General features: G+C 45.7%; 5 protein-coding genes and 1 non-coding gene across 6 annotated transcripts; 3 read left to right on the forward strand and 3 right to left on the reverse strand.

Annotated features, from left to right (window-relative positions):
• Window positions 1-680: 680 nt before the first annotated feature.
• LOC142941952 (heme-binding protein 1-like) lies at window positions 681-5,980 on the forward strand. Its single transcript, XM_076084082.1, has 4 exons — window positions 681-841; window positions 3,680-3,818; window positions 4,488-4,668; window positions 4,768-5,980. The coding sequence occupies exons 1-4, from the start codon at window positions 764-766 to the stop codon at window positions 4,943-4,945; spliced, it is 576 nt and encodes a 191-aa protein (XP_075940197.1). The 5' UTR covers window positions 681-763; the 3' UTR covers window positions 4,946-5,980.
• A 144-nt stretch (window positions 5,981-6,124) lies between these two features.
• On the reverse strand, window positions 6,125-10,266 carry wbp2nl (WBP2 N-terminal like). Its single transcript, XM_076084072.1, has 8 exons — window positions 10,109-10,266; window positions 9,452-9,560; window positions 9,168-9,306; window positions 8,945-9,037; window positions 8,540-8,734; window positions 8,163-8,279; window positions 7,572-7,648; window positions 6,125-7,460 (listed from the first exon to the last, which is right to left on the reverse strand). The coding sequence occupies exons 1-8, from the start codon at window positions 10,165-10,167 to the stop codon at window positions 7,404-7,406; spliced, it is 846 nt and encodes a 281-aa protein (XP_075940187.1). The 5' UTR covers window positions 10,168-10,266; the 3' UTR covers window positions 6,125-7,403.
• LOC142941961 (zona pellucida sperm-binding protein 4-like) lies at window positions 9,248-14,302 on the forward strand. Its single transcript, XM_076084094.1, has 12 exons — window positions 9,248-11,259; window positions 11,440-11,564; window positions 11,880-12,000; window positions 12,253-12,387; window positions 12,538-12,710; window positions 12,891-12,970; window positions 13,056-13,189; window positions 13,281-13,464; window positions 13,543-13,687; window positions 13,774-13,843; window positions 13,929-14,066; window positions 14,151-14,302. The coding sequence occupies exons 1-12, from the start codon at window positions 11,043-11,045 to the stop codon at window positions 14,291-14,293; spliced, it is 1,665 nt and encodes a 554-aa protein (XP_075940209.1). The 5' UTR covers window positions 9,248-11,042; the 3' UTR covers window positions 14,294-14,302.
• A 292-nt stretch (window positions 14,303-14,594) lies between these two features.
• On the reverse strand, window positions 14,595-16,367 carry rrp7a (ribosomal RNA processing 7 homolog A). The gene is made up of 7 exons (XM_076084116.1): window positions 16,233-16,367; window positions 15,893-16,035; window positions 15,682-15,807; window positions 15,437-15,560; window positions 15,184-15,281; window positions 14,890-15,097; window positions 14,595-14,767 (listed from the first exon to the last, which is right to left on the reverse strand). The coding sequence occupies exons 1-7, from the start codon at window positions 16,294-16,296 to the stop codon at window positions 14,682-14,684; spliced, it is 849 nt and encodes a 282-aa protein (XP_075940231.1). The 5' UTR covers window positions 16,297-16,367; the 3' UTR covers window positions 14,595-14,681.
• Window positions 16,368-16,820: 453 nt separating this feature from the next.
• On the reverse strand, window positions 16,821-21,790 carry poldip3 (polymerase (DNA-directed), delta interacting protein 3). The gene is made up of 10 exons (XM_076084105.1): window positions 21,636-21,790; window positions 20,775-20,869; window positions 20,190-20,674; window positions 20,011-20,061; window positions 19,812-19,889; window positions 19,439-19,687; window positions 18,751-18,828; window positions 18,529-18,658; window positions 18,220-18,286; window positions 16,821-17,985 (listed from the first exon to the last, which is right to left on the reverse strand). Exons 1-10 carry the CDS (start codon window positions 21,701-21,703, stop codon window positions 17,769-17,771), a joined length of 1,518 nt encoding a protein of 505 aa, XP_075940220.1. The 5' UTR covers window positions 21,704-21,790; the 3' UTR covers window positions 16,821-17,768.
• Window positions 21,791-22,219: 429 nt separating this feature from the next.
• Window positions 22,220-22,373, forward strand: LOC142945315 (U12 minor spliceosomal RNA). Its single transcript, XR_012952932.1, has one exon. It is a non-coding gene; the product is annotated as a U12 minor spliceosomal RNA (small nuclear RNA).
• Window positions 22,374-22,584: the final 211 nt, after the last annotated feature.

Raw genomic sequence — 22,584 nt, forward strand, 5'->3', positions numbered from 1 at the left:
GCATCCTGACAAACTAACAGCTTGAGTCAAAATTTGTATTGCGCAAAAAAAGCAGGATGTAAATGTGCTTCTCGACTCCCCGCTGTCTTATGCATCGTGGAGCAGACAGCCACGACAAACAGAATGAGAGGGGAACCATAATAAAAGCTGAGTGGCACTGGAGCTTAGGCTAATTTTGAGGAGGTGGGTGTGTGTAGGAGGTGACTGTATACACTGCGATGCAGCATCTCTCAGCAGGAGAAGACAATGTATGTCAGCAGCAACCTGAACGGATCTGAGGGCGGCGTGATGCCCCGAATTTAAGCGAATTTAAACGTTACCGAGTGAAAGGTGGTGATGTAAGTGAGCGTCCAGCTGGTCGTCAGGGAGAGGAAAAACTAAAAGCGGAGGAGGGCGGAGACACTCACGCCCGTCACAGTGGAGGCTGGTTTGTTCGCGGCAAAAGGGGCGAGGAGAGGAGTCAGCATCACCAACTTCTGCCTCCGAGAGAGAAAACGGCATCTGTTGAGAGGTCTGCGGAGGAACAAGGCGCGCGCTCTTCTCCGGAGGAGAATTTGCGCTTCGGAGCATCTGGATACTGTTACTATCTCTTATTTATCAAGGTTTTTTTTAATTTTCTTTAATTAGGGAGTTGGACGATCACACAAGGGGGCGAAAGTTGCCGTGCAGAAGAAAAAAGAAAAAAAGCACGGGGACGAAAAAAGGGAGGACGCACAACGGAGCACAGGAGCGGAGAGAGGAGAGGTGACCCGGCCGAGGCGACATGTTTGGCATGCTCAAGAACTCGCTCTTCGGAAACACCGAGGAGACCGAATATAAATTGCTCAGCAGCGAGACGAAGGTAAGCAGCGCGCGGACACCTGTCAGAACACACAAAAAAAACTTCGTCACTCCGACATCTCTAAAGATTAGCTGCAAATTCTGCGCTCTCCGTGAGCTGAGTAGTGCTGCTGCACCCAACAGGCGCACTTCTGTTTGCGTACCTATTCCATCCATCTCTCTTAACGCTAACAGTCATAGCAAATTGCGTTTGCAACAGTCGGGGACTTTCGCCGTGTTTTTTCGTGATCACAACCCTCCGTAACCTTGACTGACAGGCTGGCAGTGAACTGCTTGTGACCTATAAAGATGCCCGCTGAGCCGCAGTGTGGGGCGAAGCAGCCAGAGGTCCTCCGCCAATCAGCGGCCCGCAGCGATGAATACAGATGGTGATGCTTTTTGAGCTTTATGTAACCTTAAGAAAATAACACACGCACACACACACACGCGCGCGCACACACTAAAGTCAGAAAAGGTTTTCCCATCATGACATTATCTTATGTGTGTGAGACACAGAGGTCCTGCGCGCGCGCGTGTGCGTGCGTGTGAAACCACAGGGGCCCACGCTAACTGACCCCTGGAAGAGCGTGCAGATCAGACGTGATTGTGGTGAAACCGTGGGCTCAGATAAGGACCGGCCGTGTTACACTTGATACGCGGACCGTCGACGACTGACGTCATCGAGGAGCAAGGGCGTGCCCTTTCCCGTGTCAGCCCCCCCCCCCCCCGCCCCATGTTACGTTCATGCAGCCTATACAGTATATATTGTGTTTGCCTATAATTGACACATGCACACTTGCATTCCAGTAAACAAGCAGTGATGCGTGCTGTTCACTGAGGCCACGCCTCACAGCCATTTCGAGGTTCTTCTCTCGTGCCCCGTTGACCCGCAGCGCACTACTGTAAATGTGCATGTAGCCATGCAATGTCACGGTTGGCACTGGGGTTGGAAATTGGCTTTGTGTGTTTTATCCCTGAATAGCAGCTCACTTTTGACTTGGGGGGGGACACGATCCGTCTGATCCGTTCTGACACTGACCACTAACAGTTATTGTCTCAATCTGATATTTTTGATTTCAAGTATAAACACTCATTTAAAAAGAGGACAAAGATGATTATAAATAATGATCACTGATCCACATGCAGCATGATGTCAAAGGTCACCGCGGTGCCCACGCCTGTTCTCTAAGTGTTCATTAAACAGCCTTGAGCTCGAGGCTCATCAAATATCTGGACCTGACTGACTATTGAAATCAGAGCTCCACACCTGATCCGTGCAGCAGCCGCCTGACTCCGACACCCTACACTCTTAATTAAAACTGACACAGAATACAGAGGAGTTGGCGGGGTGCGCGCACACACACACACACACACACACACGTACCTATGCACACACACGCATGACAGGATGATGACGACATGGAGGCGGAGCTCAGTTAGAAGCTTGCAAACGACTGTAGATTATTTTAGCGGAACATGAAACGGCAATTTAACAGTCACATTGATGATAAGGGCTTTTGTGCACTCTCCTCCGGCAAGGAGTAATTACCGGTGTAGAGGACGGCAGGAGGCAGCAGCTAAACACACACAACCTCACACATACAGTACCGACATATTAATTGCACTGCTTAACTGAAGTCAGGCTCTTCTGTCTCGGTATGTCACCCGTACACAATGTTAATGGTGGTCCCGTTGACAAGCCACACGGAGCAGAGCCCTTGTAATAGCTATGCGGGAGCCGGGGTACCTGACACAAGTTAGAGCTCCGTGATAACATACTGCCGTCTCGTATGTGCTGGGGGACGAATATACTGACGTGTCGTGTGATTACAGGACCTCGGGAGTGAGTTACCAGCGGGGTGGTATAAACAAAATAAATAACACACGTGTAGAAATTGGAAAACATTTAAATCACTTGCATGATATTTTGAGAAGCCCACGTAAGGATGAGCACATGCAGTGGAAATGAACACCGGAGCGTGTTTCCATTTCTTTCTTTTTTTAAACCACATCATCTGCAAATTTATGAACTATATATTTGACAGAAGCATCTCATAGATTGATGGTAAACACTGTCAGGAGAACGCACCACAGTGACATCAAAGTCCAACGCTCGAAGACATGGTACAAACAAACACGGAGCAATACACACGGTAATCACATTAGTGGGGACGAGGAGCTGTATTTGAAACCTGCATCGCAGTCTCTGCTTTGGCCAGATTCCTTCAAAACCTATTAAAGTCACTGCACAGCTGAGCAGCACAGCTGAGTGACCGCGCTCGCCCCACTCAAATCATATTTAATGCAAAACTGTTGCATCTGTTGGAGCTGTGTGTCTGGAGGCGGGGGATGTGTTTGTGTGTGTGTGTGTGTGTGTGTGTGTGTGTGTGTGTGTGTGTGTGTGTGTGTTATGTAAGAGATCTCTCGGCCATTATTCTCTGCAGGCTGACTGAACCATGCAGAGCAGAAGAAGAAACTAAATCAAATCAGTGTAAATACGTTTCATCTGCATCTTATTATTTGGCTGCCGACATTGGTTCCACACACCTACGCATGGGTGCAGTCACACAAACACACACACACACACACACACACAGTTATTACCCAGCCAGTTCAAGGCTTTCGTCCTTTGGAGCAGATTGTGAACTTCAGTGTGTCAGAGGTGAATCACATCTGAGCTCAACCTCTCCCATACGTCCAACCCCCGGGAAGAGAATGACCCGTGTGTGTGTGTGTGTGTGTGTCTGTGTGCATGAAAGAAACGTCTGCATTTGTGCACGCCACGACGTGTAGCTGTGGTTGGCCTGGCTGATGCCTCAACTGTTCCCTCCCCCTGATTTTTTCCCCTTCTCTTCCCCAGGATGGAGTGAGCTTTGAGGTGCGGCGGTACGATGGGGCCAAGTACGCCGTCGTCTCGTCTGAGGGCCGATCCTTTGACCAAGTGACGGGGGAGCTGGTGAGGAAGCTGCTCATGTACATCGGTGGGAGCAACGAGCAAGGTAGGATACGTTCACCGATAGTGAAGGACTCGTGAACTGCCTCTGATATCGGTGCTGTTCCTCTCTCAAGCTAATAAGTGTCATGGATTTATTTTATAATCACATACATAAGAAAAGTATGAAGCAAGAGTACTAATATTTGGAAAGAGGAAAGGCACTTAGGGTCATTTAAATGGTGGCCAGTCTTAACGGAGGCCTGAAGCTGAATTAATCAGCATCAAAGATGGGACCAACATATGTCTCCATCCTCTCTTTGAATAAACAAACTACTGCTCCACTTTAAGCTGTCCCACTAGAGATGGCTGAGCTTTATTGGAGGATAAATCTGAATAACGCTCAGACACTTATATCCTTTGAGGTCACATTTCCCCGCTTTAGGTCAGCAGACAAACAGAAACTCAGCCAACTAAACGAGCAGTCTGAGATCTGTAGGCCTTAGTGCAGAATCCTCATTTAATCTGTTTGCTGTTCACAGAGGTGCGCGTTACAGTCTTACATTCCTGTCGTTGCTATTTGCATGATGATATTACGTTACGCTACACAAAAATCACACAGATCCTGACCTTTAGATTTGGGTGGATTGCTTTAGGGAGTTCCTCTCCTCTCCGGTCGTCGTCCCCCCTCCCTCTTTACAAACTCACTTCCTGTCTCACACTGCCGTCCGCTCAGGTGAGGCCATGGGCACGGCAGCACCCATCATCGTCACAGTGTACCCACGGAATGACGGTGTCCTGTCTCGCCGCTTGGTGGTCGCCATCCGCATCCCCTCCAGCTACCAGCTGAGCCCCCCGACTCCCACCGACAGTGCCGTCAAGATCGAGGAGCGGCCCGGCATGACCGTCTACACTCTGTAGGTGTCATTTAAAGTGTCTCGTTACGCAAGGAGCACGATTTAACATACCTCACCGCTCTTAACCATCCACCAAATCGTCTTTCTTTTTGTTCGCAGGCAGTTCGGAGGCTTCGCTGGGGAGACCGAGTACCGAGCAGAGGCCTTGCGTTTGACGCGCACGCTGGGTGAGACGGCGCCCTTCCAGCGCAAGCAGTACTTCTGCTGCAGCTACGACTCACCGCTCAAGCCTTACGGACGCCGCAACGAGGTGTGGTTTCTCCAGGAGGAGCCGTAGGGGCCGGTCCGTCAGATCCGAAGTCAAATCTCACGCCGAGTCCTTTATTCGACCTTAATTACCCCGTCACTTACGACAGTCCTGTAGCTCCAACAGTGCTCGATTGATTGGTAAGAGCAATGTGGCGACTTAATAGACCTTTAAACCCAAAATGGACAGACACTACCCATGTTGCCTTTACCCATCAGATCTTCTCACTTGTACAGTAGCTACACTGTTGTTAGGTGTTCAGGCCATGGGGAGGATTTAGAATCAATGAGTCATCGTCACGTCTTCTTTAATTTAGTTTCTAATTTAACCTCAGCCCTCGCAGCTCTGAAACGAGGCGTAATGAGAGCGATTAAAGGCTTCTAGGCAAATGTAGTGTTGAGAAGTGAAGGTATTTCGTGGTGTTTTCATCTGAACGAGTTGCATCACTGCTGACAGATATCTCGAGGAAACGACCTTTAGATGGACTGGTATGCCACTGGCATGAGAACGTTATCCAAGTAACTCGGTGAATAATCTGCTGTAGTCTGAATTCAAATACAACTTGATTGACTTTTTCCATTCCTTTTAGAATTAGATGTTTGTCCTCACGGTTTAATAAAGTCCTTGTAGAACTCCCAAAAGAACAAACGGTAGGGTTTTGTACTTTTAATCTAGTTTACTATTTTGTGACAGCTACAGAGAAATGTAAATAATTAATCATGGTAGTAAAAAGCACACTTCCTTTTCCTGAGTGAAGAACTGGAAGAAAAAAAGAAAAAAAAAAAAAAAAAAAAACAGGAGTCGAGCCATTAAGTAGAAGTCGTCTTAATTAACGAGAGGACAGCTGGGTGGAAGCTAGCTAGCACTGCGTGTCGTTTTATGATTATGTGTTAATCCAGGCAGCATTCGTGTGTAGTGACTATTGTGTTTCAGCGCATGACGATGTCATCTTTATTTATTACGACTCTAGAAACGGTGTTATGGGATTTTCTTTTTCTGTGATGAGTAAATATAATGTTCAGGTTCAATAGTGTTTCACAACGTAATAAATATATTATTCAGTAAGAGTGCAGACAATTCGTCTTATTATTTTTCTCACACACACACACACACACACACACACACACACACACACACACACACACACACACACACACACACACTTTAAGATCAATTAAAATGTAAGATCAGACAAATGAAACATCAAAATTCAATAAATGACTAATTTATTAGATTTTAATTGACAGACAAAATTCAGCAAAAGGAATAAGAACTGCAAAAAAAAAAAAAAGATATTAATATACAGACATTTGATTAATTCAAGAAAACTTAAACAAAAAAAAGATTCTCTATCCACTTCAACTGTGTGCAAATAGTCCTTCAAACAGTTGTTAACTCTTCAGCCCACTTTAAAATCAGGAATAAATGGTTTTGCATTCAGAAGTTTCAACAGCAGACAAAACACTGACGGGCCCTTAGTAGAGCGCTGTGGCCCTGTAACCCCACACTGGTGTAATTAAACAGAGAGCAGAGTTCTGCTTTCAGCTCGGCGTTGCATACATGAATACAATAGAAGCTACTGTAGCAGTAGAGCGCGGGGTCATTCAGGTAAACCGCCCCCCCCCCCCCAGCTTGTCACCTTTAACCTTATTATGAGAGGTTGAATTATTGCACAGACATCCTGCAGACGTGTTGTGACAGAACGCCAGCTAATCCCCCGTTTTAAAACAATGCACTGCTCCTTTTCATAACAAAAACCTCGACTACATAACATCATATTATGATGGAGACAGGGAATGGAATCACTTGGTATGTAATGTAACTGATGCAGTGCAGGATCACACCGGGCTTATGTTAGGGAAATATGTATGAGAATACTGTATCACTAAAACACTTCAACCCAGGTCTGGTTTTGTATACGGACAACTACTCAATGCCAAACTGTATCAGAAACACACACACACACACCTTCAATGATACTGCAAAAATATTTAACCTTTTATAATAAGAGTAGCTATTGTTAAGAACTACAGGAACCGCAATCAAGAAATTGCCGGGTAATGTTTTGGTAATAAAAATCGGTCTGAAAATGATTCTGCCTCCTCCTCCTGTCAGCTCGCCACAAGGACAGTTGAGGTGCCCTTACTGTGCTAGAGAATTAGACGGAAATAAATCACCGAGAATGTTAACAATGATGATGAGTCTAGCTAGAGTTACAAGTCAATCCTGTTAAATGAACTTAAGTGTAAGCAAAAACGGTATTTAAAAGATGTAGTTGCTTTGTATGCTATTCCCGTATCCAAAATATCATTAATTCATTGGTGAATTATCACTGACATCTTTGAACCCTCCATTACTTGGATTTCCTTTGCTGTACTCTACGGTGGAGTAGGTCCTGTATCCTCCGACGTTACCCCTTGCTTTAGAATTTATTGAAGATACGGAGGAAGAGAGAGAGGAGTGTCGTTGAAGTGATGGTGCCCGAGCTTCAGTTGCTTTTCTTCTCAGGAGAGTTTGGATACGGTGCATATGGTGGAGGTCGCTCCTGCGTGGGAATAAAAAAATAAATAAAATGAAACAAACATGGTACAAGAGTGGAAGCCATGTCACTTCCACACAACTTTAACTGGGGGGGGAGACAAGTGAAGCAGCTTACCATGGGCATGTAGACATTGTGTGGGTTGCTGGGATTGTAATACGCACTGCCAGCCGCTTCCGCCGCCTTGGAGTTACCTGTGCATAGAAATGAGACGTGACAAAGACAGACTAGCATGTTTAGGAACAGACGCTACAGCTCCAAACACTGCGAGGGGGAGATGACGCGAGCAGCACAGTACTAGTTATACGAAGCACAACAACATGACGGCTCCAGGAATCATTGAGACTAAATCTACAGCTACAGGCACGGCACCCCCCCCCCCCCCCGAGGACGCACCGAGGCGATCGTCCTACTCAAGCTCTTCTCAAAATAGCAACATGCCAAATTGACATTCGCACACAGTGCACAGGGTGAGACCGTTTCACTGAAATCCATAAGGTGTTGTACATGGAGGTAGAGGGGAGATTGTTTATCCTTCGGAATTTTGATGTGTAGCGGATGAGACATCAGCACCCCTTTTTGGGTGGCGTGCAACGAAGTGATTCACTTTGAGGCAGACGGATTAGATCTGACAGGTGCAGTGACACAGACATACAGAGAGGAAAAATAAAGGAAGGCGGGAGAGAGAGAGAGAGAGAGAAAACAGACCTGGAGGTGGTGGTGGTGCTGTTGCTGCCCAGTTCTGGGGAGGTGCAGCCCAATTTTGGGGTGGTCCTGGGTAGGGGGGAGGCGGGGCCATGTAGTCAAATCCAGCTGGGTATATTCCTGGAACACAGAAGACAACAGGAGAAAAAAAAAAAAAAAGTGATGGAATTTCAAGATCAAGGAGGTTACAGTCTGTGTGAGCAATTAGTTACACAGCAAACAGAAAAAAAACATGAGAAACAAGGGGGGGGAAAAACTAAACGCAAGGTTTTTTTTACTTATGTGCATTGCAGACATTTGATAAAAAATGTGTATAAAAAAATAAATAAAGTGTGTGTGTGGTGCAGGCTATAGTCATATTACAGTAGTGGATGCTGTACCTGCAGCAGCTGTAGGAAGGGGGTAGCCCATGTTTGCAGCAGCAGGGTCAGGGCCCTGGTAGAATCCATTCTGCTGGGGAGGGGACGGGTAAGGATATGCAGGAGGAGGCTGAGGTGGGCCGTAGCCGTTCATCGGTCCAGGTGAAGGATAGCCGAATGAGGCAGCACCGTTTTGTGCAGGAGCGGCGCGAGAAGCTGAAATCCAGCAAGAGAAAAGAAAGAGTAAACAGGACTTTCTAAGCATTATGGCTGTTCACTTTAAAAAAACGTAACTTTGACAGTTGTATTTTTACAATGTGGTATTGCTACTTTGGTGCAGGATTGAAATAATATTAAGGAGCATAAAATGAATATCTAGCATCATAAAACGAGGGACACATGGATCACAGAAACTAGCATACAAACCATTTGTGGCCAGTTTGAAGAGATGCTGTCCCACCTCTATGGCTCCTCCACTGGGGAAGGACATCTTGAAGTGGGCCTGGCCCTCCCAGCCACCTGATGAGAGAGACGACTACAGTTAGAACAAATACAGAATCCACACTTGTGTTTTTATAGTGCAGTCTCTTCGTGTTGACAACAAATCAAATCATACTGGTTAAAAATAAAAAACAAAAAGGCCACCTACCATCAGGCTCAGCTGACACTGTCCCTTTAATGTAGTTTGCGGCAAAGACTGGCTGCTCAATGCTGCAGCCCTTCATCCGGTAGTAGGGGAACATGGCTGAACCCAAGCAATCCTTGGTATTACTGGACACAAACATCAACTACGCCCAGTGGATGAGGGAAGAGAGAAGAGAAGGATTGGGGAGAGTTACTACAGGACGTATAGGAATGTGAACACTGCCAACCTTCCAATCAATCAAGAAGACAGCAGAAGCATTATGTTTAATATAGTTGATGTAATTGTACCCTGTATGGTGTGAGGTAAATGGTGCCCTTCTTGGTCCCTCTGAGCAGGTCTGTCTTGCCGCTGACATCGCTGAATGACAGCTCCACGTTCTTACATTCCCTTAAAACACTGGGAAAAGAAGCAGCAGATGAAAACAAAGTAACCTGTTGCAGCAAACATCTACCGATGCAATCATATTAGAGTATTAATGTGCATGCGAGAATTGTTCGGAACTACTGTATTTAACAATGTGCAGGTAACCTACTTCACGCGACATAAAATAACAGTTATGTCAACATTCACTCGAAAGCTACCGCTACTTCCTGTTTTGGTTGGCTAACGTTACAGGTTAGCCATCTTGCTTAACAGCTAGCTAGCTAAACCAATACGCGGAGGCCATGGAGTCGGCTAATAGCAGCATCATAAAACCTCAGTTTAAAGCAGCAAACACCATATTTGAGTTGCCCCAAAACGACATACGCGGCGAAGGCAAACGTCAACAATGGAACAAATGTGTTAGCTAGCTATGCTAACCAGGCCAGCTAGCGGGAGGCTAGCTGATGGATAGCATAATGTTGACTACGCACTGGAAAGTAGAAGGTAAACAAGCCGCAAAGAGAGGCGACAGCTGGCTAGTCGATACAACAAACACCGTGGACGTAATATAATACACGTACCTTTCCCCGTTGTTTATCAGAACGCCACCGTTTTGCGAATGATTCCGGTTCAAAGCCATGTTTGGGAGACGTCTCGTCCTCGCCTGCTTTCCGTGCTGAAGTCTGCTCGTCAGCCCGACGGGGATGCCTCAAAAACGTCACGGACGTTACGTCATGGCCACGACGTGGTTTAACGACTCGTGATTTACCGACAGAACGACGGTCAACATCATTAAGCACACGGACTCCTGTGTCCTGATGGAACTTGATCATTTTGTTCATTGTTCCACTTCTGATCGAGTTTGTAAATAGTTTGGTCCAATTTAATTTAAGTAAGGCATCAGTGTTATAAAAACAAAACCATGATATTTGAGAATATGCGTCTTACGTAAAGGCGGAATCATCATGTCATTGAATCCCATAAGTAATGAGGAATAACATGCTTTATTAAATAGATGAAAGCCTGTAGACGCGGATTGATATGCAGTTAATTGGTTTCAATATCATGCAGCTGTGAATGAAGGTTTAAAATGGTGTATGTAATAGTTATTAGATGAGTACAAGCATTGCCATAGGGAGAGGGAGAGAGGTTGACAAGACCTTTGAGTTACGCAATAATCTCATTTAATAGCTCACCTGAGGACACGTGCATGCGCTCATCGTGATATGTATTATTTAAACATTGACCTTTCTATCAATTCCCAGCTCAGTCTGACCTACTTCTCAACGCAGCTTTAACCCGGCAGCCATTCAGGGCGTACAACTGTGACATCATTTCAACCTTCTTCTCTTTTATTTGATTTTTTTATTTATTACATGAATGGCAACAAGTACATACCTACACGTGGTGACGCTCTCGTGCGTTGGCGGAGGACGACGCAGGCTTTGAACTAATTAACTCTTAATTAACAGAAGTCACGTGACCCCCTTCCTCGCGTCAAATGAAGCACGTGACATGTCCGATTGCAAAAACCGTGAAATGATTTCTCACCGTGCAAACCGTTTATTGACTACTTTAGTTGTTGCCGTCGTGGCTCAACACTGCCGGTGTTTCTCAACCGTCCAGGTGAAGAAAACACCTGCGCAGCTCGCCATGCCTGAAGTCACGTGCTTTAGTGGAAGGATAAGAGCCGTTTTTGGCCCGCAGGTCAAAAGTAATATACACATTAGAGGTGAGATCGCGTTATTTGTTGCAATTCTATGTTTCCAACCCCTGAGTTGACAAACATGGTTGGAAATGGTTTCAGTTAAGCGCTCATACAGTCGTTTAATTAATCCCCAAATATGCTCTCAACATTTGCATTGGATCTATCAATATTATATAGTAATATTTTACTTTGTTGTATTCTCAGACATGACAGGGGCCGTGATACCGGTGCTTAAATCTGATGAGTCCTGTGGAGTGAGTCTGGGCAGAGGCAAGAACCAGAACCTCTCCTTCTTGAGCAGATATGACAGCTGCTACGCAAGGATCAAGGTAAAATAAGGGACTGTATGACATTTAGTGAGGTGTAGGAGAGAGGGGCTGAACATTGTGTGAAAAACTGCAGCACCTTCCCCACAAAATCATTAAGAAATAATAATATCTGTAAGAACAATGACACATTCATGGAGATGTGTCGACACAAGCTTCTTCAACCCCCGACGCGATATGGAAATGTGCATCCCATTTTCTGTCCACAGAAGTCCACAGAAGGGGGAATATAACGATGCCATTTGTGCGCACATGTAAATGCAAAATAGTGCGTATGGCTTGTGAACATCCACATTGTGATGACCTTTTGATCCGCAGGGCAGCAAAGTGGTCATCCCTCTGCAGGTACAGCTGACAGGAGAGGGTCGATGGCTGAGGGTAAACATCAGCTGTCCTCTGATAAAGAGACGAAGAGAGAGGACTCGACTGACCCCAACACGTGAGTGGAGACAGCCGATGAGCGCAACAAGCTTATTGACACAGTTATGTCTTCTATATCTGCAGCCGGTGCTCATCTTTTCATCAATCAAAACTTAAACTTGCTAATTTTCCTTTTGGAGCCTGGTGAAGAGTTCTGAATAATTTATTTTCGACCCTAAAGTGATACTATCGTCGTTTGCAATACAGAGAGGGTGTGTGGGCACAATTTGCTGCTTCCGTTTAGGACACTTACAACATGGCTCTTCTCCAGCATTACCTGGAAACTGCGACACAGAAAGAGCTCTACAACTGGCCTGTGGCCCCCGAAGCATTTCCAGCGACGCCTGCTACGAACTGGGATGCTGCTATGACGCTCGGGCATCAACCTGCTACTACAGACCCAACGGTAAGATCATCATGTAAAGCGCTGCTTACGTGGAAGGGATGAGGTCAAAAATATCCAGCTCTGACATTTCCTTTCAAATACGACCATGATGGTGAAACACGCTTGGTTTAAAGTGTAACGCATGCTCCGGTGCGTTGACTCTCCCTGCAGCCTGCTCTCTGGATGGACACTTGGTGTTCTCAGTGAAGTCCACAGACACAGACCCCCCCATCGATCCCAGCAGCCTCACAGTCAAGGGTCAGCCACAGTGTTCCCCCGCGGCCACCACCCCAGACACGGCTATCTTCAAGATCGGAGTTACGGACTGTGGTGCAAAGATGGAGGTAATGCTGCTCGTCAGGAGTCCAACATAAGATTATCTAGTATTTGGACAAAAGAACGCATTGTTTACAGCGCTTATTGTCTTACTGAAATGTTATCTCACGACATGAAAGCTTGATTTCACTGCATGAAGTAGTTGATGCATGTCTGAATCCTCTCCTTTTTTTTTTTTTTTTTTTTAGGTAGATAGAGACGTGAAGATCTATGAGGTGGAAGTGGAGGAGCCGCATACGGAAAATACAACCAAACATTCTCCATTTAGGCGAGTTATTTTTATTTTCCGATGCCTCGGACAGGTTAGAAAGGTGTACTGGCGATGACATGTTAATAAGTCTGGGGGTCTTTAGCGTCCAGGTCCGGTGTCAATACGACTCGATGCATGTAAAGCGTGCAGCAGACTTGCGGTCCTTCTTTCCAGTGACCAACCCGCCGCCTGCGATTGCACTGGGGACCATGAGAGTGCAGATGAGGATAGCCCAAGGTAATAGAAACGGATCACTCATCGTGTTGTGTCAAGTCCATTTTTAGAACTAAGCCTTAGCCACCGCCTTTGTGATGTCTTATTCCTCTAGACGCGTCCTTCACTTCCTTCTTTCCCGAGGACCAGCTTCCGATAACCTTTCCGCTGCGCGAGGCCGTATACGTGGAGATTTCCATCGCCCAGCCATCCCCGGACCCCACGCTTTCCCTGCGTATACGGGACTGCTTTGCCTACCCAGCGTCTAGACACTCCGCGTGGATGCTTCTCCACAACGGGTAAGGCGGAGGCCGCTGCAGCAGCAGCAACCTGAGATGACCTTTGAACCACTCACATGCGTTTCTCCTCCTGGATAGATGCCCCAACCCTCTGGATAACATGAGAAGCTCTGTCCCCGTGGGCGACCAGGGGAAGACCACCTCCCACTCCCAATTCAGGAGGTTTAACGTCAAGACCTTCGCCTTCCTGGACCCTCATACAGGCCATCCGAGTGTGGAGGAAGTAAGGTTATCACATCCACATTTATTATTTTTTTTTTAAATAAAAACAATGTGCGTCTCTGCAAATGTGCGTGATCTCTCACTTAGATGTACTTCTACTGTTGGGTGGAAATCTGCACAAACGACGTGGAGTGCGCGCAGCCTTGCGCCATCGTTTGTGAGTATATTACAGCACGTTTTTTCTTCTCGTCCACCTGTGTGAGCCGCGTTCAAGCGGTTTACTCCCACCTCTCCTCCCTCAGCATCTGAGGGTGAGAGACGGAGGAGAGAGGCGACGTCTTGGTCCGACCAGGTCCAGCTGGTCTCTTTGGGGCCGCTGCTGCTGGGGCAGAACAGCACTGAACTGGACGACGACGACCAGTGCGTGAAACAGAAGACGAGTGAGTCCTGGCTCGGCACATGGAGACTATAGTTAGCACGTGACAGTGGATCGTTGAAGTTAATGTTTTTCTCCGTTCCCTCAGTGTTTCAGGTGACGGCGTTTATTCTCTCTGGTGTCGGCGCTGCCCTGGTATTGATCCTGGTGTTCACTTTATGGTCGAGCGGCAGGAAGCGGCAGAAGGCAGAAGCACCGCAAGTTATTGAAGTTGACAAACTACCTCAATAAAACTTCTGACGTGCATTCAAACGTGTTTTTGTAGTTTGTAATTCATTTTAATTAATCAGAAAATCCAGAGCGGTCGTCGTTCATTGTGATCGCTTTCATGTTTTCTTAAATCAAGGCTGAAAAATTGGTTCAAATGGTTCCAAAATACTTTCTTTTTTTAATGATAAAATTGTCATTTTATAAATTGCCATTGGTACTGCAAGTCCCGTTTTTTTAAATCAAATTCTTTATTCTACCGACATCAGTGATTTCCCAGATGTCTTTTGTGAGGTGCTGGTAATTCAATAATGATGAAAAGAAGTCTGTCAGAATAATAGTTTATTGACACATAGAAAAGGCTCATGGTTATAATGTAGCTCAAACAAGCAGTGAAATCAGAGCAGTCGACTCAGTACGGTCTGAACTGTCTCTGTGCCCTCAGCAGAGCTATTCTCTGTTTGTCCTCCTCAAACTTTTTCCTTAGATCAGCAATATCTGGAAAAAAAATAAACAGAATATGTTTATGTGAGCCATAATAAAAGCGTTTCCATCTCCTTCACCCTACAGCAGGGACATATTCTAGCCTTCAAGATGAACAAAGTTCATTGGGTACTTACGTTCTTTCTGTGTGTTCCTGTGCTGCCAGGTGTAGAAGTTCAGGAGCTCCTTCCTCTTCTTCTTCCTCATCTCTTTCTGTAGGGTCCTCTTGTTGGCTGCCTCGCTGTGGGGGCGGCCCTTGGTGCCCTTGGGTCCCCTGGTGACTTTCACCCAGCCCTCTTCGTCCTCTTGCTGCTGCTCGGCCTCCTCCCTCTTCTTGTCCGCTTCCTGTAACGAAAGAAAATAAACACACGTTGAGGTCACAACATGGACTAGACGGGCGTAAGGAAGAGGAAGAGCTGCGCAGGTCTCACCTCCTCTTTCCGCTTGTCGTAGCCCTCCATGAAGGAGTCGACTATCTGCTGCAGCTTCTCCGGATGACTAAAGGACTCCGTGTACTGCTGAATCCATTCTGCCGTAAGAAAGGAAAACAAATGTCAAAAGCATGTTTTGTTTGAATATGATCAACAAGGATCTGGCTCACATTGAAGCCGTAATACTAGATCCGTATTTACAACATGACAAAATATCAAACCTTGCATTACAAGAAAGTAATGCCTCACTCACTCTGTGCTCCGGTCCTCACTTGACGCTGCTCTGTGCAGACCACCAGAGGCGCGTCGTGTGGGTGTGATTTAGCTGCGGACACACTGGAGGGGTTCTGGAACACGATGTAGCCCACTTTGAAACCCTGGAGGGGGGACAGACAGAGGCACACACGAGGTTAGATCACGACCTGGAATAGACTAGAAATAGAGAGTTTGCTTGTGGTGTTGCAGCAGAAAAAGAGCTCAGCAGCAATGCATGCCAACCTGTTTATCAGCCGGTTTAAAGAACCTGGACAGCTTGGGTCCGGACTCCTTTGAGGAGCCCGGGTGGTCCCTCAACTCCACGGACTGAACACAGCCGAACTGCGAGAACAGCTCTTTGACAACACCCTGAAAACAAACAGGAATGATAATGCAATTAACATCCTCATTGGACAACTCCTGTAGAGCACACAGCTGGCTGAATGAGCGGTACCTCTGAGCAGTATGGGGGCATGTTGAGCACAAACAGAGTCCGGTCCAGCGGTCTGTGGGAACTCTTCTCTGCTCGTACTTTGTGCTCCTTCAGGTACAGCTTGTGCTCAGAGACGCTGTCCGAGCTGAACCGCAAGGAGAGCTCTGCGAAGAGACACACGAGGGAAATACGTGAAGCTAGAGCCGACACATGCCTCGGTACAGTAACGTTTATCAGTAATTATCAGCCGTTCAGCGACCACCCAGACCGAGCAAAACCACAAGAAAAAGTTCCGTCCGACGATAAGTCGGTATGCTAGCAAAAATAATAAATGAATATTCTTATTTTTGTCAATTAATACCTGTGAATCCTCCGGGAATAATACAAGGCTGGCTACTGGCATGTTTCTTCTTGGACGGCGCCATTTTGGTGTGACCTTTCACACCGGAAGTACAACACAAACCAAGTACGGAATTTACATATTTAAAAAATACGAACACAACACAGATTGTAAATTAATTTTTAACGACGATGTATAAATATGTTTTTATTACCAGTGACACATTTCAAGAATTTCCCAACAAAGCCATTTCACCTTACATTTAAAATGAATCAGTTGTCGTCAGGTGTTATTACTTTTAGTGTGTGCTGCATAAACAATACTACATTACCATCTTCAACACAACCAGTAATAAAGACTGTCCCAAAGGCATTCGGCTGTTAGGTTTTAGTTATAAATTTGACTTCGACGTCCATAAGACAAGTAGCAAACAATCCAAATTTCATGGCTAAAGTAAATGAATAAAAAATTGGAATAACAGTGATAGCAATTGTAAATGTGTAACTTCAGCACTGGTCTGACATTTTTATAAAATCTAAATGTCAGCACAGCCTTTAGACTGCATCACGATCACATGGCAGGCAGGAAAGAAGAGTCGCAGACAACATCTACAAAGCTAAATATTTAATGGCGACATTTCAGACAGAGCCGACCTCTCTAGTCTCTTGACTGATACCCAGGAAGCAACAGAAAATCATTTACAGTCTTTGAACGTAAATCAGGTGTAATGTATACTAGGGAAGAATTACACATGTACTGCTTCAAAGTTCAACAACAAAGTAAAATCAGTCGCAAGTAGAGCACACGAGAATCTGGTTGCCACAAGGATGGTACAAACTAAACATCAACGTAGAATGAAAGTGGTTTACGGAAAACTGTGGTATTATAGTTTCAGTCAATCCCTGATTTAGTCACCCAAGACAGCGTCATTGTCATGCCTTATCAGAGAGACGTAGTATCTACTGTATGCTGTTGTTTCTTCTACTTTTAGTTTGTCTACATTCCATTGTATTTCTATGGTCTGTGTGCACACAGAAAACATAAGGAGGCAATAGACAACATAACTGCACACATCTGTGTGGATCTACAGAGCCTTAAACACAATGTTTCTCTCATAATGACAATGCTGCTGAGTATCAGGCTCTTTTCCATGCCTATTTTTTTGAGGGGGACACACAGGTGGGTGGAGATAAACATGAGTATTTAAAAAAAAAAAAACATTTCCACTGAATTGACAAAACAAATGAAAGAAAACCCTACACATCCAGTTTGATTTGGCATCCGCCACCACGTTGGATTAAAACAACAAATCACATCACACTTTCGTCCACTCGCCCATATCTGGAACACACTGGTAACATTTGGATGCCACAAAAACCAAGAACACGATTCGTCCCGGTCAGAGGAGTCATGTATATCAAATGTGTAAAAATCTGTTTCATATGAGACAATGTGGGCTGCCGGCTGTCGAGATGAAAACACGCGGTTTGTACGTGAAACACGGAGAATGGAGCAATATATGTTTTTTATAAACGAGACATTCACACTGGACACAAGCTATATCTTGATGCGAAAGGCAGTGGCCTGTGAGCTGGGGGGCTCCGCGGTGGAGGTGGACTGTGCAGTGGACTTGAACAAAGCCTTGAGGATGGTCTGAGGGTCCACCTCTGGGGTGGGCTGAGAGGAGGCTCGCTGACCGGCGGGGCGAGACAAGGAGGGGGGCAGGCCGTCTTTCTTTGTGCCGCTGCTTGCTCCTGGAGTGTCACTGAGCCTCCTGTTGGGAGTCGAGGAGAAAATGTCCCGAGATGACAAAAAGGTATAAAACAATATGCAGGGTCCCACTTCCCACTTCTTATTTTTTGTATATTCAATGTCAAAGTGAAGCTAAACCTAATTACTTCAAATTAAGTTACTTTTATAACAGCTCATGAGAAATATTCTACATAAAGTGCATACAAACACATTCAACAACAGATTCAAGTGAAGGACTGAAGCCCCGTGGACTCACAATAGAATGGGCTGATCCGAAGTGATGACATTTCCCTGAATATGAAGGTTACACTTCATGGGTTGCCCTGAGGGGGGGGGGGGGGCGGGGACGAGAAGAAAAGATAAGAACAAAGCAGAAACACCCAAACTCTACCAATCTGTGATGCTAAATACATCTAACTTGTCTATCCTCTCCGACAAACATACACATGCATGGCCCTAACCAGCGAACTCACTGTTGTAGTCATTGACCTGCATGCAAAACAGAAGCCAGAGCCCCAAAACCCAGAGAGGTTTTGACCCGAGCGCCCTTGCTACTGGCACTCACCGTCCAGGCAGCGGTTGTTGTACTTCCTGTATGCGCTCACGGCATCCTCTTTACGCACAAACACCACTTCGGCCACGCCCACCTTCACCAGCCGCGCTCGCTTCAAGGCCCCGCACACACAGAACAGTTCCTGCGGACGAACAGACACCGAATGAGTCATCACAGCACTACGGCGCTCACCGTTGAAAGATGGTATTAGCACACACCGTGTGATGTACTCACAACTATGTCCTCCTCAGTGACTCGGGGGTGCAGGTTGTTCACCGTGATTTTTGTCCCCTCCAAGGGACTGAAAGCAGGCTAGAAAGAAAAACACCACATGGTCAGGTCTATGAAGGGAAAATGACATTAAAATAATGTGTGCAAGCATGATGGTGAGGTTAAAACGCCTGTAAATCGATGTTTTCCCATCATTAGAGTTACAGCTATTGCACTCTTCTCCCCATAACGAAGTGGTCAGCTGACAAAAACAAAGACATCCTCGAACAATTACTTTATGTTAAGAAACCAACGACACAGATGTCCGTCTACTTGTATGAAATCCAACACCAAATACTGACATCAGCATCTGGATCAGATATTTTACTGTAAGAGCGCAGGAGAAGGGAAGCATAACGCAAGTAACAGCTGAGTAGGGGACAGGATTGAGCTCATAGCATGGACAAATATCCATATAATGGAAATTATTCAAATATTATTATAAAAACACATGTCTCGTATGTATTGTGGTTTTAAAAGTTACTCAGGAGCTTATCTTCCAAATGTTTACAATAACTAGTTCAACAATCCAAAAACAACAAACAGCTCTCAGTGCAAGCATTTCTAACTGGCTTTATAACACAGGCTACCAAAGGCAGGGATGGTCTGCACACTGAGCTACAGTACAGAGACAAGAAGGGGAATGTTTTACCTGAGGGGGAGCAGGAGCTGCTGTGCCGACTGCTGCCGTGCTTTGCTGGAGAGTCCTGGAGACCGGTTGTAAGGCTGCAGCGGAGGACCGGGTAGCAGCCATGCTGGGGTTGGGCCGGGTGGGGGCCACGGGGACAGGAGGACGGGGGGCCGTGTAGGCATCGTTTTTAACCACCTTGGTGATCGGGCCTGACATAGAGAATGTGGAGCTTGGGCCTGACATAGAGAATGTGGAGCCCAATGAACCGGGCTGTGTGAAATACAGGAAAGGGAAGGGATTCAGTAAATGCGGGAAACAGACACTGGATGAACAATAAAATGATGTGTTTCAGTGTCTGTGCTGATCAGATCAGCTGTCATGAAGCGGCGCTTACCCGTGATTGTAGCATATTATTAGCTGTAGTGATCTTCATTTGTTTACTGTGGAAGCCATCGTGCTCGTTTGAGAGAGGCTGTGGGAGACAAAAGCATCTATTTTCGTAACACGTTTTACAATCTTAGCTTGTAAACAAGGGACACATTATGTTCGCTATCAGGGGAATATTTTCATTAACACAAAAAGAACAGCTCTACCTGTGGGGCAGCACGTAGTCCACCGGACATCCCTACTGCTACTGGACGTTGCTGTAAAAAATAAATAAAAATAAACCATTAGAGTACAGCAAGCAGGTCAATGTGCTTTAAGGCTTCAACAGCACATACAGGCAGTGTCACTGATCTGCTAAGAACAAAGCTACTTCTTTTAACCTCACCTGGATAGTCTTGGTGATTTTTAAGGGTGGTGCAACACCCGACTGTGTCTGTGTCCCTCCGAAGCTCCTCTTGAGGCTCAGTCTATCACGAGCATCCATCATTCTCTTATTATTGCTTAGCTGTGGCGCCGCGCTGGCCCTCGCACTCAGTCCTTGTACATGAGGGTTAAACTGCCTCATGTTCACGCCGGCAAGATTGTCGTCGTTGTTGTTGTTGGCGTGTATCTGTATCTGTGGCACGAGTGTGTGGCTCTGCAGGTGGTGCGTTACCACCATCGGTTGCGCAGTCTGTGCCGGGAGGCCGAACGGATTCTGCACCTGCTTGCGCGAGTTGATCATCTGTCGAGCATCCTGCACTCCTCCACCTCCACCACCACCACCACCACCTCCTCCTCCTCCACCTCCACCTCCACCTCCTCTGCCCCGGATTTTGAAGCGAGCGTCCTTCTGAACCAGCTTCTCTCTGGCATCTTTCACTTGAAAACCTGAGGGAAGACAGGCGGAAGATGGAGGTGTATATTTAGCGTTACTCCCCAAAACTTCCCGATCAGTTGGCTTTCACTCTTTAGGCAGTAGTGTGTTTACCTGCTCCGAGCCGTTGTCTGACGTCATTGGCCCCAATCTTTTGTCGAGCGTCAAAGCTCTTGCCAACTCCTCCTGCTCCCCGTCCGAACATTGGTCTGAAAGGCAACAAGTTTCTTTAAGTTTAGCAATAGAACTGCAACACCTATTAGGGACGTGAAGACAGTGGTCCATTCCACAATTTATAGTTCATAAAAACTTACAATGTGAAAGCCAATTCTGATACTATAATTATTTGTTTTCACACAGTAACTTACAGGCAGAACAAATATAATGTATGTCGTACTGGGCCCTGCTATTTGAACAGACAATATAAGAATATAATTTCTTCTACGCTTTCTCACACTATGGTGGAAGAGGAACAACATTAAGAAGTTTTTAACTTTTATTTGAACAAGTCACCGCCCTAGTTTATTCCATTGTATCCAGAGACTATATTTGTTCAATAGGTGCGACCACAAACCTGCTTTACTGCCAACGTAAATATTAGCTTGCTAGCTAACTACGCCTGGCGAGTGAAGCTACAAACAAAAGCAGACTGGTCGCGCGGCTCTTCGAACGTATGTGTTGTCTCGAATACTAAATATATGTTTGGTAAAAACAGTTTTATTAAATACGTAACCACAATTTTCCAAATTCAACGAGGAATGGCTTCACACATAAAGGCCTACAGCTAACACACACAGCGTAGCCTAGCGTACGATGCACTCGCTGATTGCTGTAATGGCTAACGTTAGCTTACGATAAGGAACTAACGTTTGTTACAACCAGCTCTCAATTCATGTTATGCTTCACGTAATGTTACTACAAACGGCTCCATCCTTAATAAGCAAACATACGTCCACACAGTGATAGTTTTAATACCGTTTAGCTGGTGCCTTGAGATTAATACCGCGCTGTCGTATCACTTCATCCAAAGAGACGTCTGCCATTTTCTCACAAAGACTCACAGCGCGTGCGTGAATGACATCTTTTTAGCTAAGGCTACGGAAGACGATTTTGGTCAAAATGCAAACTGTCTGTTGGGAACTGTATTAATATTTAATATCAATCTCAATGTGTATTGACCATGGGCTTTAAATGAATGAAGTATGTCAGTGTATTGTTGAAACATATTGACTATATTGCTTACAAACGTAACAACTGCCCAGTTAAAGTTAAAGTATCTGCGATCGATTACTTTTGCCAGAATACAAAGGACATACACGCTTCGGCCCATGAGCCTTTGCGCGAAATTGTCGCAAAAAATACTGCAGTTTTGCGCTATACATACAGTTCACAAGATTCAAAACATTGTTTGACATTTCATTTTCACAACTTATTACTTAACACACTGGCAACTATTGATGCAAATGGAAAATAAACTGCTGCCAGTAAGCCACAGTCGGCACCATGACAGAGAACACCTGGGCACGGAGCCTATAGCCTTCTTCGACGCTTGATTTGTTATGCCTTAAACTGATGAGTAAGGAAAATAACGACGCGGGGTGACGCCCGTGTCCTCGTAAACATAACGAGAAGAATTTTTGAAGGGGCATAGGTCTGTCTGCTGAGGTGATTCGCCTACTTTGTGAGATGCCTCGTGGAGCCAGGACCTTCCCCGTACCCTCTCACTGTTAAAAAACGAAATACAAATGCCAGCAGCGGCAAAGAAACATCACTGATGGAGTAAGAGTGTCATTGTCGGTATAACAGACACAAGCCCAGGCTTGCTCTCACACGCTCACATTCAACTCAATTATTTTTTGCTGTTGTTTGTAATGTATTGATATTGTCTAAACATCTTAATCAATAATATTTAACGGAGTCATAT

Source organism: Anarhichas minor, unplaced genomic scaffold (assembly GCF_050575085.1).
Source record: "Anarhichas minor isolate MPS153535 unplaced genomic scaffold, ASM5057508v1 ptg000007l, whole genome shotgun sequence".
NCBI lineage: Eukaryota > Metazoa > Chordata > Actinopteri > Perciformes > Anarhichadidae > Anarhichas > Anarhichas minor.